General features: G+C 45.9%; 1 protein-coding gene across 6 annotated transcripts; it reads left to right on the top strand.

Moving 5' to 3' along the window:
- Positions 1-1,842: 1,842 nt before the first annotated feature.
- fam131ab (family with sequence similarity 131 member Ab) lies at positions 1,843-23,844 on the top strand. Of its 6 annotated transcripts, none has more exons than XM_064302261.1 (5): positions 1,843-2,314; positions 11,506-11,599; positions 11,820-12,002; positions 16,563-16,700; positions 17,783-23,844. In XM_064302261.1, the coding sequence occupies exons 2-5, from the start codon at positions 11,530-11,532 to the stop codon at positions 18,340-18,342; spliced, it is 951 nt and encodes a 316-aa protein (XP_064158331.1). In that variant the 5' UTR covers positions 1,843-2,314; positions 11,506-11,529; the 3' UTR covers positions 18,343-23,844. The 6 variants fall into 6 exon arrangements, with proteins under 6 accessions (XP_064158331.1, XP_064158332.1, XP_064158330.1 ...); XM_064302262.1 differs by having other exon boundaries at positions 2,283-2,418; XM_064302260.1 differs by lacking the exon at positions 1,843-2,314 and adding an exon at positions 2,433-2,899.

Here is a 23,844-nt window from a genome sequence, read left to right as displayed (position 1 = left end):
AAAGGATTTAAAAATGTTTCTCTTATTCAGCGAAACGGAATGTCTCACAATTTGGAAAAATTGCAGTCGGGTATCTGACCAATAGGTGTCGCGACAACACAACGATATTCTGTTCAAGCACGTTATGTGTAGGCAAGACTGGATGTAAAGGATCTTCAGTAGGCCTAGTCAATCGTCAGTGACTGAACTTATGAAACTGAGACGGTGAGCTAAATCGAGTGTCGTTCTTCCCTTCTAACTATTGCACTGGGCTCTTCTTTTCCAACCACAATGATGGAAGGTCGGAGGGACCTGTCTTTCAGTCTTTCCTGTAGCACTTTCCAACTCTACGCATCGTGATGTGCAATTGGTATCGTGCTAAAGGTCAGTCAGAACCCTGAGATTTTTTTTTTGTTTGTTTGTTTTTTTTTGTCTCAGTAACTTGAAGGGCAATACCTAAGCGCGCCGATTAGACAAGGCACTCGTCCGTCATTTTAATTAACGTAACGGGGTCAGTTAGATGTCTTTAACGTCCTCTGCCTGCCCATGGTGCTGTGCATGTAGGACTCCATCTGATACGCACATTACACGAAACTACACTTTCCGTAATGCAGAGCCTTCCGACGCTGCCTTGAACAATAAATCTATTTAACTTTTTCAGCAGAGCTTCCTCAGTAGCCGTGCTTCAACATAATAAATTTCTGTTTTCATCTAACCCCCTTCTTTATTTTTACATTAAAGACCATCTCTCTTTCTAATGTAACTTAAATCTCTGTTTCATCTGCGGACGTAGGCTACATAGCAATATATCAGTATTAAGTAAGCGTAACTGTAAACTGATAACCCAGGAGGGCTCAAGTGTACTCTGTTTTACGCTTTTTATTTATGCGAAGTTAATATATAGATATAACCTGCTATTGTTCAGTTTGGTATAATGGGTGCTAATGTTATCTCTGGAGATATGGCTAATGTGCTAATGTTTTATTATCTTCATAAACTAGGCTGAAAGCGGGCTAACAAACTTGCAGTTAGGATAAATCTGACATTTTCGGCAATAATGAGTTATTAGCATCTTTATGTCCATTCGATATAGGCTAGGCCTGAAGTTGGCGACGCTAGTTTATACACAAGCGCCCAATAAATAGGTTATAAATAGGTCTTTTCAATAAGACCTTCTGGAAGACCTCGTTTTTCATTGCTAGGCTACTTAAAGCAATCTCAGGTCTGTATGGGGCATTCAGGTATTAGAGGGACAGGACGGTGCATGAATAGGCCTATTTCAGAAAATACAGTGATTATTGGCCTATTACATTATTCTAAACTAATTTATAATATCACTGTTGCACAACTTTTTTCCACCATTGGTTTCACCAGCACAGTCTAGTATAAAGCTAAGTAGGTTGGTATAAGGCTACGATATTGTAATAATTGAAAATTATTATTATTATTAGCAATAATAATAATAATAATAATGTGTATATGTATGTAATAATTAAAAATTAAATGATTACATATAACATTGTGTGTGTGTGTGTGTGTGTATATATATATATAAGTCACTGAAACTGCGCATAAATCGCGGGAGACCTGTAATTCTTGTTATGTTTTTAAATCAATAGGGGGAAAAAACCTGTGTCGCCTGAGAACGGAGGCTCTTATTTAAATTGACATTAGCTGCAGCGAATGTATTTTTCCCACACAACCCGCCTCTTTCTCTCCTCTTCTCTCCTCTTTCGCTGCTGTAGAAGGCCGGTCGATTGGGTGATTTTATCCAATCAGGATCGATTCCGCTCCCAATATTGAAAAAAAAAAACTAAACCTGATTTATATAGCCAGTTTTCACATGGTTTTTGGACCGATGCTCCTGGCTCGTCTGCCTCTCAAGGACCAGCGATAGTAGAGCACACGCAGAACGCGGGGCTGTCAGAGATTAGATCCCGTGCTGGTGTGTGTGAACTTCACTGGCGGCTGCTGAAGGAAACCTCCCCGTGCGAGGCCAATGCTGCTGCTGATCCCGTCTTGGCAATCGCTGTCCACTGGCAGTAGTGCTGAAACAGACGCATCGATTTTTCCTCGGGTGACGTAGTCTTAAGCGTGGGGGTGCTCAGTTTAACAGACTAGAGAGGCACAAATCACTACTGGGATGGAAATAAAACCACTAAAAGTGTAAGTTATTACAATATAGAAAAATAGATTAATAAATTCAGGCAAAGCACAAGAACCAAGTGGCTGGACTTTTCTCCGCCCTCAGAGCAAGCACGTCGATCTCCTTGCAGGACTCACCGGGAATCCTTTAGCGAAAGAGGAAGAGAGAAAGGGACTACAAGTCGATGAGGTACGCAGAGATACATTTCCAGAAGGGAAACAGGTTATTTTTCCAACTAAAAGACAACAATTACATCACGATAATGGGCTGTATCGGCTCGAAAACCCAGCTTGGTAAGACTGATTTTGCTGAGTTACATTCTCAAAGCACGGGTACCGCTCAAACCTCAAAGCACGGGTACCGTTTAAGGCAATTTGCGTTTTATTAATCTGGCTTGGCTCTTTGATGTATTACTGAGAGCTGCTTTCCTTCAGAGTGTGGGCAATTTACCCTTCTGATGGAGCTTATGAATCTGGAGGCTCGCGCCGTGCGCCAATGTTTGCGGTGGCTTAAGCAGGGTAGAATTTAAACAAACCTTTAGTGTTGTTGACGCAGTCAGCGGGAAACAACCGCTGGAGCATCGGCGTGTTTGGACTGTTTGGACTGTCAGTGCGAGAGTGTTAATTCTTGATCTTCGTGGTGCCTAGCGAGGCAAAGGTGAATTGCGGTCTCAGTTATCAGGCTGCGGTGTTTGGCACGGTCGGGATCATATTTGTGACCAGTCGGTTTTCAGGCGCAATGATTTTGACTGCAATGACCAATTTTAGCTGTAAGGTAAGACAGAATTACTGTATCTCGAGTATGCAATGTATACAGTATACTCCTCTGAAAATATAGCCTGTTGTTTAATTCGTCCATTTCTAAAATGAAGAAAGAAAATTCTAATAAATATATGTTTTTAACCGTTACATATTTCTGAATGAAAAGACAAAACGAGAGCTCTGACGTTTAAGGCAAACGAGTAGGCTTCTTTTGTTGAAACACCAATTTTTTAATCTTACGATTGTTGTTCATATTATTTTTCTGCCAATGATCTGTCCATTAATATAGCTATGATGACCTTTTTATTTACTCGCCGTATTTCCTCTTGACACATCTTTTCCCTCCCTCTTAGGGGTGATTAATTTGACGGGGGGCCTTGAATGAGCGACAAATCACACGCTCCGCCACATTCATCGCGCTCTCGAGATCACAAACTTGTACCCATGAGCAAACATGAAATACGACCATCTCGCTTTTCTGTAGCCTCGACAAATACATCAGATTTATTTTTTATCACCTTTATCGCTAACCTTTTTCTGCCGCTCCCTAATTATTTATGATGTATTTGTCATCAAGACTGTTCAGAACACAAGCAACGAATGACAGCCTTGAATGAAGGTTCCATAGCACTGTTTTGCTCGCCCTTTAGAAATAAACACGTTCCCAAAATACGACGTATGGAAGGTGATCTTAAAGTTGAAACATTATGCTACACCAGATGTTGCGACTGTTGTTACGTATATCGAGTTATGTCCCTGCTTTTTTATGGTAGGCATTAATATTTTTAGTGCTGATTAGAAGGAAGTAAATAATAGCATATCTTGATTTTATTTGTCAACGACCATTAAAAATATATCCCATTGCTTAAATCTAGGTTGGAGAAATGTGTGAGCGTTTAACACACTCCTTTTACCTTAGCTGATGGGTGCATTGCCCTCAACTGAAGGACATTTGGCTCAAACAGAAAAACAAACAGTTGAAACATGTTTTGTTTTTGTTTTTTTCCATTTGCTGGTCCTGTCCTCTACATTCTTTGCGATTAAGAATGGCCTAGTATTGCAACAGGTACAATTATCCAGCGACAGTACGGATTGATTTTGCCTAATTAGAAGCAATTACTTAAAATCAAGCGCCACCTACTCTCAACATATTCGCAGCATCTCCCCAAAGAATAATGGTATTCAACTGGTGACGAAAGATGCCATTTCCTTTATTTTTCGCTTTTCATCCCAGGAGCTCATTATGGTCATTGGCGAAACAACACACTCTCCTTCCCCTTTCTACCTTCCCGTCACCATGACATCACTGTGTGCTGTCTTGACCCAATTACCGTTATTCTTCATTAGTCTTCTCAGACGGTCAGGGGGAAATGGGGATGCGCTGTAACGTTTCGATGCTGTTACTATGACAACTAGAGGACAGACCTGCGGAGCAGTGCACCCAAGCAAAAGTCAAATGCCGTTTATGCAAACAAACAAATAGAGACAGACGCGCACGTACTGTAAGGATACATAAAATGAAGACATCTCGTAAACCACTGCAATTTAATGCTGACATATAATAAGAAGCATGATGTGGTTAGCTATAGGCTATTGCTTGAATGAAGTATTAACGATTCGATTCGAACCTTAAGGTAAAGTGTCAAACGCTTTGTTGCGCTTTGTTTAAGGTCAAGAGAGGGAGTTGGTTTTACAGAATATACGATATTCGGTGTTCGATACCTCAGTTGAGCATTGGTTGGTCAAACTATTGGTGTTACAATTTACCCTTTTCCTACTATCTGGAAAATCTGAATCCGCTTTATAATGGTGTGTGTGCGTGTGTGTGTGCGTGCGTAAGTGTGTGTGTGTGAGAGAGAGAGGCCTACTCAAAAAATACTAGTCTATATCCTGACTGCTAGTACAAGTAACAAGTGTCCTTCGGTGTAAACTTGTTGATCTTGCAACATATGAAAATATTTCATAAGCGAAAGTAAATCTTTCTGGTCCGTCAATCGAGGTAATGCTACGTTTAGTAATTCGACTATACCCATTGTTGCGCGCAGTCATTTGTCTGCGTCCAATAAGATTAACGTGAATGCGGCAAAGCGTTATTTAACGTCTTGTGACAAACATTAGTTAGCCTACGGCACCTCCATTAGCTCATCAGAATAGTGCTAAACAGATTAATTGACAGAACAAATATATTCACGTATAGAATGTTGAATGTACTCCCTCGTGGCACAGAATAGTGTTTTTTTATTTTATTTTATTTGTGCGTTTATTGATTTGCTCATTTAAAATCCGACAATTGCAGCAACATGTCGATGTGCTGTCATAGCGACAGGTAATTATGTGAAGGGGATCTCAGCGGATGAGTTGTGGCACGAGATCGTCTGCACGACAAAATTCGGTCATTTAAACCTTTCTTTATTTTTATTTGTTGAACCGTATCATATCAACATAGGTACAAGTGATGGGAAATGCCCATCCAATTTGATAAGGTGTACACTGACAGACTTTATCTCTGGTTGAAATGCCCATCCGTAAAGCACAGGTCTTCTGATCACCACTAGGAGCCAGGACCCATCAGGACACTAAGCAATACAAACTTTTCAATGGAAATAAAAGGGCATTTGATCCTAAATGTCCCCTTAGACCGCATATAAAGACTTATCAGAGAGTGCGCAATTTGAACTCGGCCGTTAATGGAGTCTTTATGCTGGCGAGTGATAAGGGTAAAACAAGAGGCTACTATTTTAGACCCAGTAGAATAGTAAGGATCAGATTCAAAAACAGGTCATAGGCGCTGTAGGCCAAATGGTGCAAAGCCAACTTGTATTTGTATTTAATTAATTGTACACTCTTCTAAAATGACATGAGATGAATTAACCATGTGTACCAATGGAAGTAAACTTCAGTGTAACTGAAACAAGTTAAATGACAGCATCATTTGGAATAGAGTAGAATGGGAAGATATAATAAAAGCGTTTCGTTGCGGTTTTATTTTTTGTTATTCTGAAGTCTTACGAGCCTATTGCAGCGAACTCGTGTAGCCTACTGTGTGGCCAAGTTCAGATAAGCTTATGCAGTTCTGTATTATATAAATGGAATTTTGAAACAATTTCTTAAATGGATTCATATTTTTTATTTCTACATCTGATATATTTCTAATTCATTTTAACAACGCGGCTTCAAGTCTCTATACGTATTAAGGCTACAGAGGACGGAGCGTGTATTTATGTCGCTTACACTACGTCTATGTACAGAATAATGTCTCACGTTCGTTGGTTTAAGCTCTTGTTTGTGGAACGTGCGAAACACGTAACGCATGCTGTTCAGTGTTGCGCCATATAATTTTACGACAGCATCCACTGTATTCAACTTATTCTACTCGAATCTGTGAAAATGTTCTCAGGATCCAAAGCCACCTCAGCTGAGAAAGATACACGATTATGACCCTTCTGCCTGAATGATCCTCTAATTGACACTTTTCATCACCCAGTTACTAAGGGGGTTGTTACATTCTATCACACCAAACTACTGTGTGAGGCGAAACTACATTGCTGACTGAAGATAACTTTTAAGCTATTTTGACATGTGCTGGTAGAAAAGGCTGTCATTTTTATGTTGGGCTTAGACTCCGATGGTGGCACACGAAACGAAGGATAGGAAATTCGGGTTGACAAATAATTCGGCCCATCCGTACTCGCATCTGTAACACTTGCCTGCCACGCGGCAAAACTTACGGCAGAGGAACAGCTCGCACAATTCTGTTATCATATCGAAATAGGTTCGAATGCGAGCTTGGAGGTGATGTCATTCGTTGTGGTCGGTGAAGCTTCATACTAGTCCAGTCTCTGGAGTTCTCACATTTGAGCGTGGGGACTGCCAAAAGCGCTGAATGGCATTTATTCGTCAGTATATACATTTTATTTCTTCAGGTGTGTTCTTATTGGCACGCACTTTTATCAAATTAGCCACTTTGAATTCTTGTGGAGAGCTGTTGAGCGTTGACCAAGGTAGCATGTGGAAGGCGCGAGCCTCGCTAACTCAGTATCCGCAAGATGTGCATCTAACCATCTAACGCCCGCGCCTTTCGCGCACCAGCTCAAAGCTTGACCAACCGTAAAATGGTCACTGCACTTTGTCCGCATGGCACAGCATGACTGCACAGGCCACCTGCACCCGCACGAATGAAACATCCTACCATGGTACCCCTTCATGTGGACCCAGCCTCCTTACAAAATGCAACCATTCAACAATATCTAACGGAGCATGGTGTATCTTGAAGAGGAAAATTGATCACTTTGATTTGATGGAGTAAATGAGACGTAAAAAACTGACGCTCGCAATTCTATGATGTGAAACAAATGAATTGTAAGTTGTTGAGGCTGTATCGTTTGAGTCCTGAAAGATAATAGTGGAGTTGGGCTACCATGAAAGGCTTGCTGAGCGCTCTTAAACATATTAAAAAGTATTTGTGTGTCCTTGGTGGTTTGATGAATTGTGAGGAGGAAAGCGAGATGCCGTTTCTGTCTTTCCCTATCACAGTGCCTGTCGACCGTGCGTTGCGCGTGGACTGGAGCGCAGAGAGTTCCTTTTCAGATCTCACGCTCTTGGGGAACACTCGGACCTGCTTGGCACGGAGACTTTTACACCGTGCTGTGCTAGAAAGCTGGAACCTATGTGAGGTGCTGATCTTTCAGTCTGACCCACTTTTCCAAGTTTCCATAATTCATTCCCCTGGGCACAGAGTTAAGGTCCAGCTTGCAGTTCACCTTGTTATCTGTTTGTCATGGCATAACGATTTTTCAACCAAATCATGAACACTATGGCAAATATTAACAGATGTATTTCTTAATGCAGGTGTGTATTTATTATTTTTCTGTATTTCCATTTGACTCCCTGCCTAATTATACACCTTCCTGTCACCCAGAATTAGAAGGAGAATAGAGTATATAGACTATAGATTAGATTATCCACCCAAAAACCATGTATACATGATATATATATGTGTATGTGTGTACATTTGTTGGAAATGAACAGAGTGTTTCCGGCCTGTCTCGAGCGTGTCCTGTGTTAAACGCGATATGATGTATGGCAAGAGTTACCAAATAATCAAAGCTGACAGAATCTCTCAATAGAGTTCTCCTGAAACTCTGTAATTCAGTATGTGAAGCAGAAAATTATTTTCTCAACCTTTCCTGGTTTAATAATTACCTAATTAACCAAGCTATACGAGTCGTTAAGGAGTAATTTCGCATTGGGTTATTCATTCTGCTTTTATTAAATGTTCACCAGTTAGTTTTCTAATTATTCGCAAGTCATTCAAAGTAATTAGCAATTAATTTTTAATGCGGATTTCGAACGGAATCTCGATGCCATTGAATGTAATGCTTCTTGCCTTCAACTAAATGGAATTAAATCGCTCCAGTATAGATGGTAGATTCGAACGGCTTCGTGCTATTATGAATTTTATTTCTGTATTGCGTGCGCGCCCTCGCATCGCTAGGGCACCTCGCTTTTGCGAAGTTGTGTGTCTTGAAGGTTGCATTACCGTGCAGATCGCGTACAGGATTTCAATTCTCCGTTTAGAACTGCATCCAAAACATTGTATATGTTTCGAACGCAATGGCGTTCCAATCGTGCATTTCACATATGGGGATGCTTTGAGAGCAGTTTAATAGCATACGTGCATACACAATAGAACCTAATGGTAGTGAAAACACCAACGTTGTTATTTGATGAAAAAGATGTTTGGTCTGTATGATTACTAGACGAAGGATAATTCACCGGTCTTGATTACCAAGTGACTCTACGGCTAATAACACAACACGATAACACTGTTGCTCATTTAGGCACAGTATCGTCAATCTATTTTACATATATTTGTTTACATGTGGGTTTTCACGTGCATTTTAAATTGCTGAATGATTTTTTTTTTTTTTAATCTACTGGCAGAAACGTAATTTTTAAATTGGGGAAAAAATAAAATAAAATAAGCAGCTCTAATTGTTTACCGCGGGATTTCCTCGTGGCACCGAGGCTATACGCACTACCCCAATGAGAATCTTGTGCAGCAATCCTATATCTGGAGCTTGTCTACCAACCTGGGCCATATGTTTGATTATGATTACCATAAGGGGTCTCTTTTAAGAATTGTAGCCGACGCGTGCACGTTGATTGACTAGCTTTCACAATACTTTCCATAGAATCACAAGGGTACGCGTGTCGACTTACCGCCTTCGCCTGGTCAACAAGCATTGCAATGTAATACTGCCTATGCGTCCTCACCGCTCAAAGCTCATAGGATCTACCGAAGTTCAATGTTCGGCGAAGAAGTGGAAGGCAGGAAGAGGCAAAAGAAGGATGCAGCAAGCAGCTGTAAGTATCGAAAGTGGTGCATGTGACGTCATCCGCAAATCACGCAGCGTATCCTGAGAGAAATCGTTCCATGGTGACCGGTTGCTATAGAAATGCACCTTTAGTGGAAAGTTGGGACACCGAGATCCGTTTCGCCGCACAGCCAAGGAAAGGATCTACAAAAGCGCGAGCATCGACGTGGCATGTTTGTGAAGTGGAATTCGCTATGTCCCTTTCCTGATGTGGAAAGGCTGCTCTTCTTTGATAGAGCGAGGGGCGTTGTCACGGAAGAAGGCATTGTGGTATCACGTTTCTGTAATATCAGATGTATTTGCTTATTATCATTTTATTCTTACGCTGTGATGATGTGCGTCGTAATTCCATTATTGTTCGCAAACTAGTTTGTGGCGGCTGTATTCACTTTTGATTGCGGATTATGTTGACGGAAATACGGGAGCTGTCCAGGACCTGAAACCTGTAGGGTATGTTTTCTTCCAGCTTCGCGCGGTCTGTTTGCTGCATCCGCGCGCCGCTCCGTTATTGTTTTGTAGCCACGGTAGACCAAGCGAAAAACATATATCCATTCTTTATAGAATTACATTTGAACCGCGGGATTTTTCGATAGTTTTGTCACGTTTACAGAATATCGAGTTTGGATTGATTTATTATCCTGTGCCTTCATAGTGAAGTAAATTCATATTCTGCATTATGAGTCACGTGTTGCTATTTTTGTGAAGGACTGGTGTTGGTGGTTTTATTTTTTCATTTGAGATATTTATTGAGTTTCTTTTTTTTACCTGGGAGGGTGGGACAGAGTATGTTTGGCGTAGAGGCAGCGAATAACCGGTAGTAAACGCCGCAGACGAGCTTGGTGTACGAACCGAACAGTGGTAACATGAATACCTTCTGTATTCAAGAGATTCACTAGACCGTGTGAATTACCCTATCTCGGGAGATTTTTTTTCCACTTCGTCTATGCACTCTAAGGTCAAACACAGAACTTGGCATTGAATGTGACACTGTTAGCGCGTATAGTAAACCGTTCACCATTCCATGCGCCTTCTGTTCAGTGGGGCAGTAGAGGAACGGTTGGTAGCTATAGTGAGTGTTTCATTTGACTCGTGGGCATTTTATATTCCGAGAATTCCCTTGTGATCGATGACAGACATAATCACGCAGAAATATCAGCACTCTCGGGGCCTTGGTTATTTATACTTTTGGTATTTAGCGCATACCTCAAACTGTGTCACGGTGCCTGCTCAATGCTTCACTCTCATGAATAAACGATAAACATCCTGGCTTAGTGTCTAATCAGTGGCAATAATTATAAACAAGATCCATACACCACGTGGTTGAAGTCTATTAAAAGAAATCCCGAACAAAAGCTTACATCGACTTGATACAATAGCTGTAGGTCACACCGGTGTGAGTTTTCAGAACAGAGATGGTGGTCTTTCTTTAGTCCACTGCTCATTGGCAAATGACTGTACCATACCCAAACTAGAATCAAGGCTTTTCTGTTTTTTTTTTTTTTTTGGCAAGCACGTGTGTTGGGCTCTGTGTTTGTAGCACATCCCCTCGTTTTTATGAAATGTACGGCATATTCGTTTACATTCTAAAAACCAGAAAAAGAAAATTAAAAAAAACATGAAAAACAGCAAAACATAAGAAAGGAGGAGGCGAGAGAGACTGAGAGTGCTTGCCTCCCTTCCATTCTGCTGACTCCATCCGTGCGGTTAGATCAGTACCAGGGGCAGTTTTATTTATATCATAAGTCATATAGTCTCGCCGTAGTATTGTGGGGATTTATGTAGCATCATGCATAGGCAGACGTTGTCTGCTTTAGCCTGAGGTATAGTGCAGGGTCAGGGTGGTGCTGTGAAGGTTAGACAATCCCTGCGTGAGTCTCCAGGGTGCAGTGAAGCTATTTATTGAGATTACAGTACCTACTACTCACACTTTTGCTAAGGCCTTTTCTGCCACAGGGTGCACTAGAGACCCCAGGACCTGTGGATAAAGCCTGTTGAGTGTGTGTATGTCTTTACAGCAGTAATTGTGCAATTCTGATGCCTTTCTGTGTATTTAACAATAACAAAATATCATTAGGGTTTTTGGTTCCTCTGTTAATTTTTTCTACTTTCCGTACAGGCCTGTAAAACTGTCTGGACATTACTTGCATTCCCCTCTTTTCCTTCCTGCCATAGGGTAACTGTGGAATGCTAACGTTGTTCTTAGCCTAGCCAGAGGGCCTGACTGCCTGTGCGTCCTTTACAGGTAAATGTTGAAGACACTGTCGAGATGCTGCCAAAATCAAGAAGAGCGCTCACCATTCAAGAGATTGCAGCACTGGCAAGGTCATCATTACATGGTAAATATACAGATACACTCTCCCTCTCAGTCTTTCCCCCCTCCCTCTCCCTGTCTCACCCTACCTCACTCTTCTCTTCTCTCCTCTCTTTCACTCTCACTGTCTCCCCCCCACCTCTCTCTCTCTCTCTCTCTCTCTCTCACACACACACACACACACTTGCACTCATGCTCACACTGTGGCTTTATTTGTTGTAATGTACATGCCTGTCACCCCACAGGTATCTCCCAGGTTGTGAAGGACCATGTGACCAAGCCGACAGCCATGGCGCAGGGGCGAGTGGCGCACCTGATCGAGTGGAAGGGGTGGTGCAAGCCCACCGACTCGCCCGCTGCCCTCGAGTCCGACTTCAACTCGTACTCTGACCTCAGCGAGGGGGAGCAGGAGGCTCGCTTCGCAGCAGGTGTGTCACCACCCCCCCCCCCCCAACTCTCCCCTGTCCCCTCCTCCTTCCACCCACCCTCACCCAGCCCCTCCCATGCCCCTGAATCATTCACAGTATTTCCTGTGCCCCCCCCCCCAATGTTAATAGCGCTACTGCTTTCTTACACAGTTTTGCCCCTGTCACTCACACTCCTTGCCCCGCCTCCTTTCAGATTAAACAGGCTAGTAACCCCTCCTCCTTGCATCTGTTGCAAGGCTAAAGCTTATCACTCTCAGCCCTGCATGTGTGATTCAGGCCCCGCCCCCTCCCTCCTCTGACTGGCCGAATGTGTGGATCAGGCCTTTAGCTTCGCTGCGTAAACCGGTGGCGGTGGAGCTAGCCCGCCATCTCGTCCTCGCTGTGGGAGGCAGAGTGTTCTAGGCAGGCTGATTTTGCCCCAGGCGCCCGCTCTCCTATGCCTTTCTCTGACTCAGTGAACTGGCTGTCATTTCGAGCTCTCTCTCTCTGGACCCTGCATTGCAGGCTCCCAAGGTTAATTAGCGGCGTGGGCTTTCCCCCTCAGTGGCATGACGGTGCTGTTTCTGCACACTTTCGTTCTTCCTCCCGAGGGTTACTCGAGGTCAGTTTGTTCAGTTTCACTGCACATCTTGCTGACAGTGTTATTCTTCCACACTGGCCCCCCTCCCGCACGCTCCGCCATCCCTCCGCTTGCTCACGACATGCTGGACATGGGCCTTGAGGAAATGGGCCCCCCAATGCACATCAGAGATGCCCTACACGGGACAGTGCTGCTGCACAAAACAGGGGCGTCAGACTCACACCCTCAAATGTGTGCACACAGCTTTGGTGACAGCAAATGCTCCTGGCTTAATTAGTCAAATTAGTTGTCTAATCTGTGTACATTTACACCTGTGTGCCTTCCAAAATACAAAAGCAGTAAAATCCAGAAAATACACAGTCCTGGAATAAAGAGTCCTTTACTGGTCTAGCGGAACCCAAATACCTGAGAGCCAAGTGGGTTTGGGTCCAGCATTTGAAGCTGCCGTTGTGGACACGGTCGGGGCCAACCTTTCCTTGTTTTATGCTTGGGAGAACCAATCGTATTATATTGCATTACATTACATTATGTGCATTCAGCAGATGCTCTTATCCACAGCGACTTACACAGATTTTGCTGAGTAACTTCTCGTATCCATTTATATACAGCCGGATATATTATACTGAAGCAAGGGTACAACAGCAGTGCCTTACCTGGGAATCAAACCTGCAACCTTTTGGTTACAAGCCCCTTTCCCTAACCATTAAAGGCTGCCACACATTGTATTCATTTGATCATATTTTTAGATCAAGATGATCATACATGTGTACAATGTGAAGCCGAATAATTAGCTTAAAAAGATGAAAGTTTAAAGTGAAAACATTTTCCAGGTTACACTATTTATCTGTGCACTCAACTATCGAACAGTTCCAGTCTGTTTTGAGTCCAGGTCTGGAAGTCTTTGTGTCCATTACAGTCAGGTCCGTTTGGGTCTGTTCAGGAGTGATAGAGTCCGTTATTGTGTTGAGTCATATTTTATCTACTTACCTCATGCTGGTCTGGATAATTATTTTCTTTGCTCAAGGGGGCAAAAGCAATGTCCATTTCAGATTTGAGTCTGCAACCGTCTAATTACAAAGCCGGGCCCAGCGATTTGTGAGGATTTTCACTTGCAGATCGCATCATCTTGTCAAAAACGCGTTTCAGGAAAATGTATCGCTCGCAAACCCCAAATGAAAGTTCCACGACTACAGGCCTCCTGCAAATCCATTTATTTACTTGCAAGGATGGCATTTCCTTTGATTATGCGGGGATGGAGGCACGCTCCAAAAAAAAAAACCTTCCATGATCGTGACCGCAATTTAGATAACTACGGAGCTGCTCAAAAGATATAGATCTCCACAGCATTAAGTGTTACGTTTATGCAACGTTCGTGATAAAGATCTTGGGTCAAACACTAACAGGAGCCTGGCTCTACAAGTCTCACTTCAAGTGATACCATTTACAAGCTACCTGTAATCTTTGGATCCTAATGTTGTAGCTGTGCTTCAAGCATTTTAAAACCATTGTCTAAGTTTACTTCTGGAAACTTTAAGTGCACCCCTCAGATACCCCTGTGACCCCTCTGGCGCCCGTGTCCAGCCCATGTAGAGATGAGGAGCGCTACAATGCCGTGCACAAAAGCAGGAGTACAATGCACGACTAAAACGAGGCAGGCGGACGAGAACAATTGCTGATTTGCCGATTGTCTCCATGAATGCGCCTTGCGACCTGAATTTGTGGCAATCGCAATCGCAGTTTCTGTGTGAAGCACTCCAAATGAGCGGGAGCAATCTGTCGCCGCTCGCAGATCTCAGCCTGTACGTCACGCCTTTTGTGAAAGGAGCCCCTGATTTCCTCGTCCACACTGTACACCACACAGTCAGTTACACACACTGCTGAACCCTGCCGCTGTGCGGTGGGTCAGTGCCTCAGCTGTGGGGGATATGAGTGTAACTAGGCATGCAACCAGGGCAGATCCAGCGACCCCTGTTCCAGGCTCTTGCAGGGCTACACAAGTGAGAATGTGCCGGAAACAGGCGTCCTGACAGCCCAACCGTTGGTGTCCTCTTGAACTCTTGGCCCCGAACGGTATGCAGAGTCGGTTTAAGAGCTCCCTCTTCCCTCTGCAAGTCTGGCTGATAGCAGTTTTCCTGCAGGGCTGGGTAGGTGCCCTGTTCTGGAGGACCGCACAGCCCTGGCCTCAGATTAAATGCTGATGTACACACGTTTGGTTACTTGTAAAGGAAAGGATCCCAGGGCTCAGCTGGAGATGACGGATGAGTAAGGATGAATGGAGAGAATGAGCAGATTGCTACATGAATCAATAAATTAATGCATGAGTAAAAATTGACGTAGGCATTGATGAACTGGAGCATGAGCGAGAGAGAGAGACAGACAGAGAGAGAGAGAGAGAGAGAGAGATGAAGGTGAGTGGAGGTGACGCCCTGGGTGCATCAGCAGCCGTCTGTCCTGCGTCGTCACATCCGCCGCGGTCACCGAGCGTGGGGTGAGCGCTGAGTCACCTCCGGCTCCTGAGGGTGCGGCGGAACGGGGCGGAGGAGGAGGCTGGTGCGGCTGTTCCAAGGTCCTCCCGCGTCCATGAACCAAGAGGCCAGGGGAGTGCAGCGTGGCGGTCAACAGGGCCTCTCAGTGCGGGGCTGCCCTGCACACAGCAGGGCCTCTCAGCCTGGGGCTGCCCTGCACACAGCAGGGCCTCTCAGCGCGGGGCTGCCCTGCACACAGCAGGGCCTCTCAACCTGGGCCTGCCCTGCACACAGCAGGGCCTCTCAGCCTGGGCCTGCCCTGCACACAGCAGGGCCTCTCAGCGCGGGGCTGCCCTGCACACAGCAGGGCCTCTCAGCGCGGGGCTGCCCTGCACACAGCAGGGCCTCTCAGCGTGGGGCTGCCCTGCACACAGCAGGGCCTCTCAGCGCGGGGCTGCCCTGCACACAGCAGGGCCTCTCAACCTGGGCCTGCCCTGCACACAGCAGGGCCTCTCAGCCTGGGCCTGCCCTGCACACAGCAGGGCCTCTCAACCTGGGCCTGCCCTGCACACAGCAGGGCCTCTCAGCCTGGGGCTGCCCTGCACACAGCAGGGCCTCTCAGCGCGGGGCTGCCCTGCACACAGCAGGGCCTCTCAGCGCGGGGCTGCCCTGCACACAGCAGGGCCTCTCAGCCTGGGCCTGCCCTGCACACAGCAGGGCCTCTCAGCCTGGGGCTACCCTGCACACAGCAGGGCCTCTCAGCCTGGGGCTACCCTGCACACAGCAGGGCCTCTCAGAGCGGGGCTGCCCTGCACACAGCAGGGCCTCTCAGCTGGGCCTGCCCTGCACACAGCAGGGCCTCTCGCCTGGGGCTGCCCTGCACACAGCAGGGCCTCTCAGGCGGGCTGCCCTGCACACAGCAGGGCCTCTCAGGTGGGCTGCCCTGCACACAGCAGGGCCTCTCGCGTGGGGCTGCCCTGCACACAGCAGGGCCTCTCAGCGTGGGCCTGCCCTGCACACAGCAGGGCCTCTCAGAGCAGGCCTGCCCTGCACACAGCAGGGCCTCTCTGCGTGGGGCTGCCCTGCACACAGCAGGGCCTCTCAGCGCGGGGCTGCCCTGCACACAGCAGGGCCTCTCAGCGCGGGGCTGCCCTGCACACAGCGCTCCAGAGTGAATGCCAGCAGACGCTCTGTTAAACACTGCTACAGGCAGGGCCTCAGGGCTCAGGCCTATTCTAACTGTGGGGACTGTGTGAGCTCTAATGCCTGTTGACTCCTGGCCTCAGGGATTAGACTAGCAAACCATTCTGTGGGTGATGTGAATGCAAGCATCTGTGTGTGTGTGTGTGTGTGTGTGTGTGTGTGTGTGAGTTAGCTCGTTTTTGTGTGTGTGTGTGTGTGCATGTATGTGTGTTTGAGTGTGTATTTTTGTGCGTGTGTGTGGTGTGTGTATGCTTGTGCTTGTGTATGTGAGATCTCTCTCTATGCCGTGCTTTAATGATGTGTGTTCTTCAGGTGTGGCCGAGCAGTTTGCCATCGCGGAGGCCAAGCTCCGAGCGTGGTCATCTGTGGATGGAGACGACTCAAATGATGACTCCTACGATGAAGACTTCCCCCCGGCGAACGAGCCCCCCCACACCACCCAAAGCACAGGTGAGCACCTGCAATGCACACACACACACACCTCTACACATGTAGACATGGGCCCACGCAAACACAATACAAACATACTGTATACAACCCAACTACACGTGTTCATCACACAAGCACTGATCAATGATGTCATTTCCTGGTGAAAATGGATGAAGGTTCTTTCAAAATAGAAATCTAACTCCTGACAGACTTTTGCTGTTGCCTGAAGGGTTAATGCATTTAAAATGATTTGACTCTGTTCTGGTGTGTGTGTGTGTGTGTGTGTGTGTGTGTGATTGGAATCCTATATTAATCATTAGTTTTATAAATTAGGACTGGCCCCCACAACCTGCTAATTGGATTGTATTCATTTATTTATTATCTGTCTCCTGCATTCAAACTCAAACTCTCCCCCTTTCTTTCTTTCTCATTCTCTCTCTCTCTCTCTCTCTCTCTATCTCTCTTTGTTTCTCACTCGCTCTTAGTTGGTCAGTTTAGGACAAGAGCTGTGCCAATTTTCCACACAGTAAAGAGTTACGGAGGAGCTGGTGTATGGTGGCATTAAACAGTGGCACGCTCTGCTCACGCCCTCCCTCCCCATCACTGCACCGTTTGGCACAGAGCTCCTCATTGTCCAAACTACCCCCTCCCCCCCCCCCAAAGCGGTTGGATGGCACGGAGCGTCCATTGTCCCACTGCCCTACTTTCCTCCTCTGAAAACATTTTTTGTTCCCAAGCGCAATTTGATATTCCGCCATTCATCCCTCCTGAAAGTTTAATTTGATTCCTGTGCGGCAGAAGAGAGGGTGCGGACCGCCTCTCCGGCTACCTGGAAGCAGCTTGTCAGCTTACCTGACTGGACCGCGCTGCTGTCCGGTGATAACAAATGATGATAAAACATACGCAGTCAGTACTGCTGAGCGCCCTCAGAAGCGCAGTCATGTTTCTTGGCCGTTCTCAGTGGCACATGGCTGCTTGTTTATTTCATTGGGTTGTGAGCGTGACTATCGGGGTCGTGTGGCCCATGACGCCGAATGGTGTGTCCTGTATCCTCTTCCACCGATGGAGCCCTCACAGTCCCACCTGTGCTGTTCCTCCCTCAGACACGATGGTGTACCCCCACTACCTGCGGGACCTCCTGCACAGCCACGTGTGCCAGCGGCTGGTGACGCGGGCGCCCTGCGAGGGGGACAGCAGCGCCGAGCCCTCGCCCGCGGGCGGCTCGCCCGACACCCTGTGCTCCAGCCTGTGCAGCCTGGAGGACCACCCGCTGCTGCGCGACCTGGGCTGCCCGCCCGCCACGCCCGCCGACCTGGCCGCCAAGATCCTGGGCGCGCTGCAGGGCGGGGAGGAGCTCCTGGCCCGGCTGCAGAGGGCCGGGGGCGGGGACTGCGCCTTCCGCAGCCTGGGGCGGGGCCGGCCCGGCGACGACTCCTCCTTCTCCATCTCCTGCTCCGAGTCCTTCCTGTCCCCGGCCGAGGACGACGACCTGCCCTGCAAGGACTACGAGAGCGTCTGCCGGGACGTCCCGCCCGCGTACGCCGCCCGCAGGAAGGTCTCCGACGTGGCCTCCTCCGGGGTGGTGTCCCTGGATGATGAAGAAGAGGAGGAGGATGAAGTCGAGGAGGAGGAGGACGAGGGACGGAGAGAGCGGGGGCAATGACTTCTCCTCCCCCGGGGGTTTATTTTCATTTGATTTTTAGTGTGCCCTGCATCACCCCCTCATCCCCCCCCAAACCCACCCACCTCTCTGCCAATGGTCTCTGTTCCCTATTGAAACTTCTTTGGCATGTTCCTTTGCTCTCTGGCCATTCTATTTCCTCTAACTCTGTGTTTGCTTCCCTTACTCTCCCACCCCTTGCTCTGCCCCTCCCTCCTCCCTGCTTGGTTTGAAATGTATCGATATATATTTTTGTGTCGCGGCGTCCAAACAATCGTTGTCAGCAGTGGGAGGGATGGACTGCAGCCTCTGTGTTTGGCACAAACCGGTTGCCTGTGGGTTTGGTCAAAGGCTTAAAGAGTACACAGGGACAAAAACTGATGAACAAAAATGATTTTAAAAAGCTGAAAATGTCTTTTGCATGTATTGCAAGTGCTGAAATGAACATGCGGGCTGATGTGGTCTTGAGCACAGTTTGTTATTCCCACTGTTATGAAACTCCCACCCTCCCCCATTAACACCCCCCCTATCCATCCATCCATCCTCCCCCCACTGACCAAATTGTCCTCAATGAAAATCCAAACATGGCATCCTAAATCCCTCCTTGCGTGAAAGACTACAGCTCCTCAAACGGCATGGCTTGCTGAGTATGCCAATCTATTAACCTGTCACTACAAATTATAAAGCATATGCTGGAATGTTCTTAAACTGACAAGATTATGTCTTTTAAAAAATATTTCTCACAGACTAATGAAATAAGGGTGTGCTTTTCTTGTACTAGTTTTCTATCATTCAACATGATGTTACTATGATAATTATTATGATTCTGATCATGAGAACATGTACCTGGGGGGTTGTGGGAAGATGTTTTTTTTTTTTGTCCTGAATTTCTCTGAAGAAGAACTCTCATGGCTGTCTTAAACAAGCAGAATGTTCTTGAAGTAACCCTTCAGTGCTAGAAGTGTAAGGTTTGGTTAAAAAAACTTGGAAAATAGACAAAAAAACAGAAATACTAGATTTCAGTGATGCAGTGGAGAGGAGGTGAATTGTGTCTCAGATTTTCTATATTTTTGTATGCGTCGTCATGCTTTGATCTCCTTGACTGTGCGGCGTGGCTGTGTCCGTGGTTTGCACGAAGCTAATGTGGCCGTAGGTTTCTCATCTCTTTGTTATCACTGTGTGATATGGTCTAATGGAAAAAAAAAAACAATGGAAAAAAAATCTGAATTTTTTAAAAGAGAATACTGTGATATTGTTTGTTATTTTCACTGCCATGTCCTTTTCTGCAAGGATTTCTATTCCTTTCTGAATTACTTTCTGTTGTTTTTTTCCTTACGAAATGTTACTGAGTTACGCTTTCGTAACCCTCTGCTGCCGTATCACAGTTTCTTGATCCTTTTTGCCTACTTTTTTTCTCTTTCTCTCAGTTCTTTGCTGAGAGCTCTGTCTCCCTCTCTCTCTCACTGGTTTTCCTTGCAGACCTCAGTCTCTTTCATTACAGTGGGAACAGAAGATTGACATTTATGTTTTAGAGGAAGCCAAATTGCAACATCAGTGGTCCTTGAACATATAGCATAGCAAATTTGTTATTAAAACAGGAAAACACACAATGAGTCAGATTTTATCCACTGTGTCCTTTTGGATAAATTGTTGCTTTGGTTAAATTATGAGGATGGCCTGAGGAGTTTAAAAGTCACTTTCTTTGACTGTAAAACCATGAAACTCAGGAAGTTCCACCTACACAAATTCTAGGAAGTCTTGGCCTTGATTTAAATCCTTACTCCTTGCCCGTAATGATTATGTCTGTAAGGAGCACTAATGACTATAGGGGACAATTGCTTTGTAAGGAAACTGTAGACTCAAATGAACAAAAGTAACCTCTGATGAACTAATCTGATCCTATCTTTCTTTGAATATCAATTTTAACAGTTTCCAAACATTGTACAGCCCTCAGACCACAAAGTCTGAATAACAATACAATATCTGTGTTCCCTTTAAAACTAATGCTGTCTGTTGTGTGGTTATGGTGAATTAGCATAGTGCACAGCTGCAGGTCACATGTTCTTTGGTGACATGCTACGAGCCAATCAGGACCCTGGAACATCAGAGCATACCATGTTGTGCATAAGACAGAGAGGGTGGACAGAGACCTGAGGATGCCTCAAAAGGGCTGTAGGACTCATTTCTCCTTGAGAGGGGGAGATGGTAAAGACTACAATCATGACCAGGAAAGCAATTTTGGATTCTCTGTTGATTTTATTTCAATATTCTGCCTTGGATATGCCAAATGCAAATATAGCATGGATCATTACACTGATAAACAACACTATAACAAGCACATTGACCAACCTGGCTGACCTTTTCTTTCAGATACAAGCACTGCATTCATGTTGAAAACAAACAGTCAGCATAATCTGCATATCACATTCTGCTGGGCATTATCAGGGCACTGCTGTCATGTGCAGATTGCTCTCTGACTCTCCTGTGTGGCCCAGACCCTGGCCAGTTGGTCACATGACAGCAGATCTCCACGTGATGTCGAGTTTAGGTACATAGATTTTGTAACGCATATAAAAGAAATATTTTTTTAGGCAGGAGAAGTGGAAAGTGTGGTCACTGGCCTTGGGCGGGCCTTGCCGAGAGAGTCAGTCTAACTCAGGTGCACCTCAATCGCTGTGCCTTCATCCCTGTCTTTCCCCTTTCTCGTGTCCCACACTTCTAATTGTTCATGCCACGTTAGCCAGGTCTCAATTGTTTCATTTGTTTTTCGAGAAAATTGCGGTCTCATTCTTAGAAAACATCTCCATAGATTTTCAGCTCCAGCGGTTTCCTTCATTTGCTTTAGTTTTGAATGCTGTTCCAGGTAACTAACTATATCCTTTCAGTCCTGCTGGAGTTGAGGGTGGTGCTGTTTGTGGTAAATGTTTTGGGTAGCAGAGTTGTGCGGGTGGCAGTGTTTATTGCCAGTCAGGCCTGAAGGAGAATGTTGTTGACAGTGTTTCAGGGCAGTATAGGGGACTGTCGGTGCCTATATCAGCGTTTGCTTATGAATTGTATCTGTCTGTGTCCTGTCCATGTAAATTACCTTGCCGCAGGACCTGAAGAGTCGGATACACCGGCTCAAATCCTGTCACACACAAGCGCTGCTCCGACTTTGCTCTCCAGAGCCCGGGGAACAGGGAGCCTCTGAGCTATTACATAACAGACGGACGGCTGAGCGGCACCTCTGCTGACAGGCAATTAGCTGTGATTATGAGATCCACCGACGACGGGAACCCATGAATCACACGGCTAAAGAGAGCTCTGTCTCAAGCTGTCTTTGTTTTCTCTTCCCCTCCCCATTTCTCTCTCTCTCTCTTGCTTTCTCTCTCCTTCTTTGTCTCTCTCTCTCTCTTGCTCTCTCTCTCCTCTCTCTCTCTCTCTCTCGCTCTCTCCCTCTCTCTCCTCTCTGTCTCGCTCATTCGCTCTTTATAAAATGTAAAGGCAAATGCTTATTAGTTTCATGGCTCTACGCTGAGGTTTTTTGGAGGCTCTGTGCCACACCCCCCCCCTCCATATTCAGTGACATTGGGCACTTCTGCGTGGCAGAGATGCTGCGAGCTGCTCCAGATTTCTTGCCTGTGTGTGTGGGGGGACTTGTGTTTCTGATAAAAGACTTTGCACATCTAAGGGCCCTGAGCAGGCTGAGGGTGGGAGAGAGCAGCCATACACTCTACCCTATTTTTTTGCAAAGCAGTGGCGTGTGCTGTTACCAGCCTCCTGCTGTCTCCTTCCGCATTATTATTGTTACATTGCCTAGAAAAATTGGCCTGACACTGAGTGAGTGCGTTTATATAGGCATATGTGCCTAGGAATATGCGCATTATATCCACAGATATGAGAGAAAAGCGAGTGTCGTGTTTAACTTGCATTAGCCTTTGTCAGTGCTGGAGTCTTTAATTAAAATGCCCCGTCCTCCTCTGAGAGCCACACAGGGTGGCGCTCTCCAGCAGGTCCCCACTTGCCCCTCACACAGTTTGAGTACCAAACCCTCTCACTCTAAAAGAGGTGCCAGACTCCCGGAGGCTCAGGGACCCAACACCCACAAGCCTCATCACACAAAACATAGCATACCATTTTATAGTAATTGCCCTGTATTTTTTTTTTTGTTTTGTTTAAAAATGCCTTTTTTGTCTGTGTAACTGTGAGTAGGGAATAGTAGATTCTATTCTCTCTCATTTTCATTGGTGCCTCAATGTTTGCCATTCCTGTTGTCCCGGCTTACTTTGAAAGCAGTTTTCAGATGCTTGGTTGGCCAGATAACAAGTCACATGGTCAAGGGTCTTATTCCCTCTCTGCCCAAGGCAGGTCGAATGTGCATACTTTCTCCCTCATTAAACTGTCAGTCACAAACACACTTACATATGGGCTACAGTCCCAGGCACTGATCCTGGATCAGTACCCACCTTTCACACAAATCACTGGGGTTATGATTAGTGGTGTCCATGCTGACCCTGCATCAGTTGTTTGTGAGCAGAAAGCCAATCGAGTACAGAGAATCCAATCTTGCTTTCCTCTTCACAGATACTCTTTCCGCTCAGGGAAGGAAAAACAGTGGTCTGAATTGTTCTGTAGTCTTTTTCTGTGGGTTTCATCCACAACAAACTGTCCAGAATCCTTCTTCTTTCCCATTGTCCTGGCCCAAGAGGGGGGTGTCCAGGTGTGTACAGAGTCACAGAGGGAGGCAGTCTCAGCAAGAGGTCAACTGTATATATATTGTTTTTCAGAGTGAAGAAGAGCCCCTTTGTTGATCGATTTCAGTTGAGAAAATGGGTTTTCAGGACAATACTGAAATGCTAGCCTGCTTGAATGAGCAATGCATCCTGAAATGTGCATGGTGACCTTGGCTGCTTGCTTTTGGTTGACAGTTGAATGTGCATGTAAGGGAAGTGGGTGAGAGTGGGGGGGAGGGGGGTGGGGGTCGGGGGATGGAGCTGTCAGTTGAAGGAGGGGCCCTTGAAGCCAGCAATGATTTCCATTCTCAAGCAAATGTGGTCCTTAAAGTTAGTCTTGGGACTAGTTTTCATTCCCATCCAGCTGCCTTAGTTAATGGATGTCCTTATTTTGTTAAATCTGACCATGAGATTGTGGCTTAAAATTGTAAGATTATTTTAAGGTGCCTGAAAACCAAAAACCAAAGGCACTTTCAAGCACCAGCATGATCAGCTCTGTGGAATCACTGCAGCTCCTGAGGTCTGCAGTCTGCAGCAGGCTAGCGGAACTCCCTCCCTCCCTCCCTCCCTCGCCAGGCTCACTGGAAGCGGTGATCGCTGACCTCTCCTTAGGCTCCTTCCCGCAGTGGTTTACTTTCCTGTAAAAACTCGCTCTCTTTCTTTTATCAATCTTCTTTTTTTATCTTTCGGAATGATTGATACTTAGTAAAAAAAACCTTTTTCTCTCTCTCTGTTGCAGCGCTTGCCATGATTTGAAGTTATGAATAAAAATCTTTAATGTTATTCCCCTGCA

The sequence above is a fragment of the Anguilla rostrata genome, chromosome 12 (assembly GCF_018555375.3).
Source record: "Anguilla rostrata isolate EN2019 chromosome 12, ASM1855537v3, whole genome shotgun sequence".
In the NCBI taxonomy this organism is placed as follows: domain Eukaryota; kingdom Metazoa; phylum Chordata; class Actinopteri; order Anguilliformes; family Anguillidae; genus Anguilla; species Anguilla rostrata.
The sequence above is the reverse complement of the archived record's forward strand: the minus strand, read 5'-3'. Positions and strand labels throughout refer to the sequence as shown.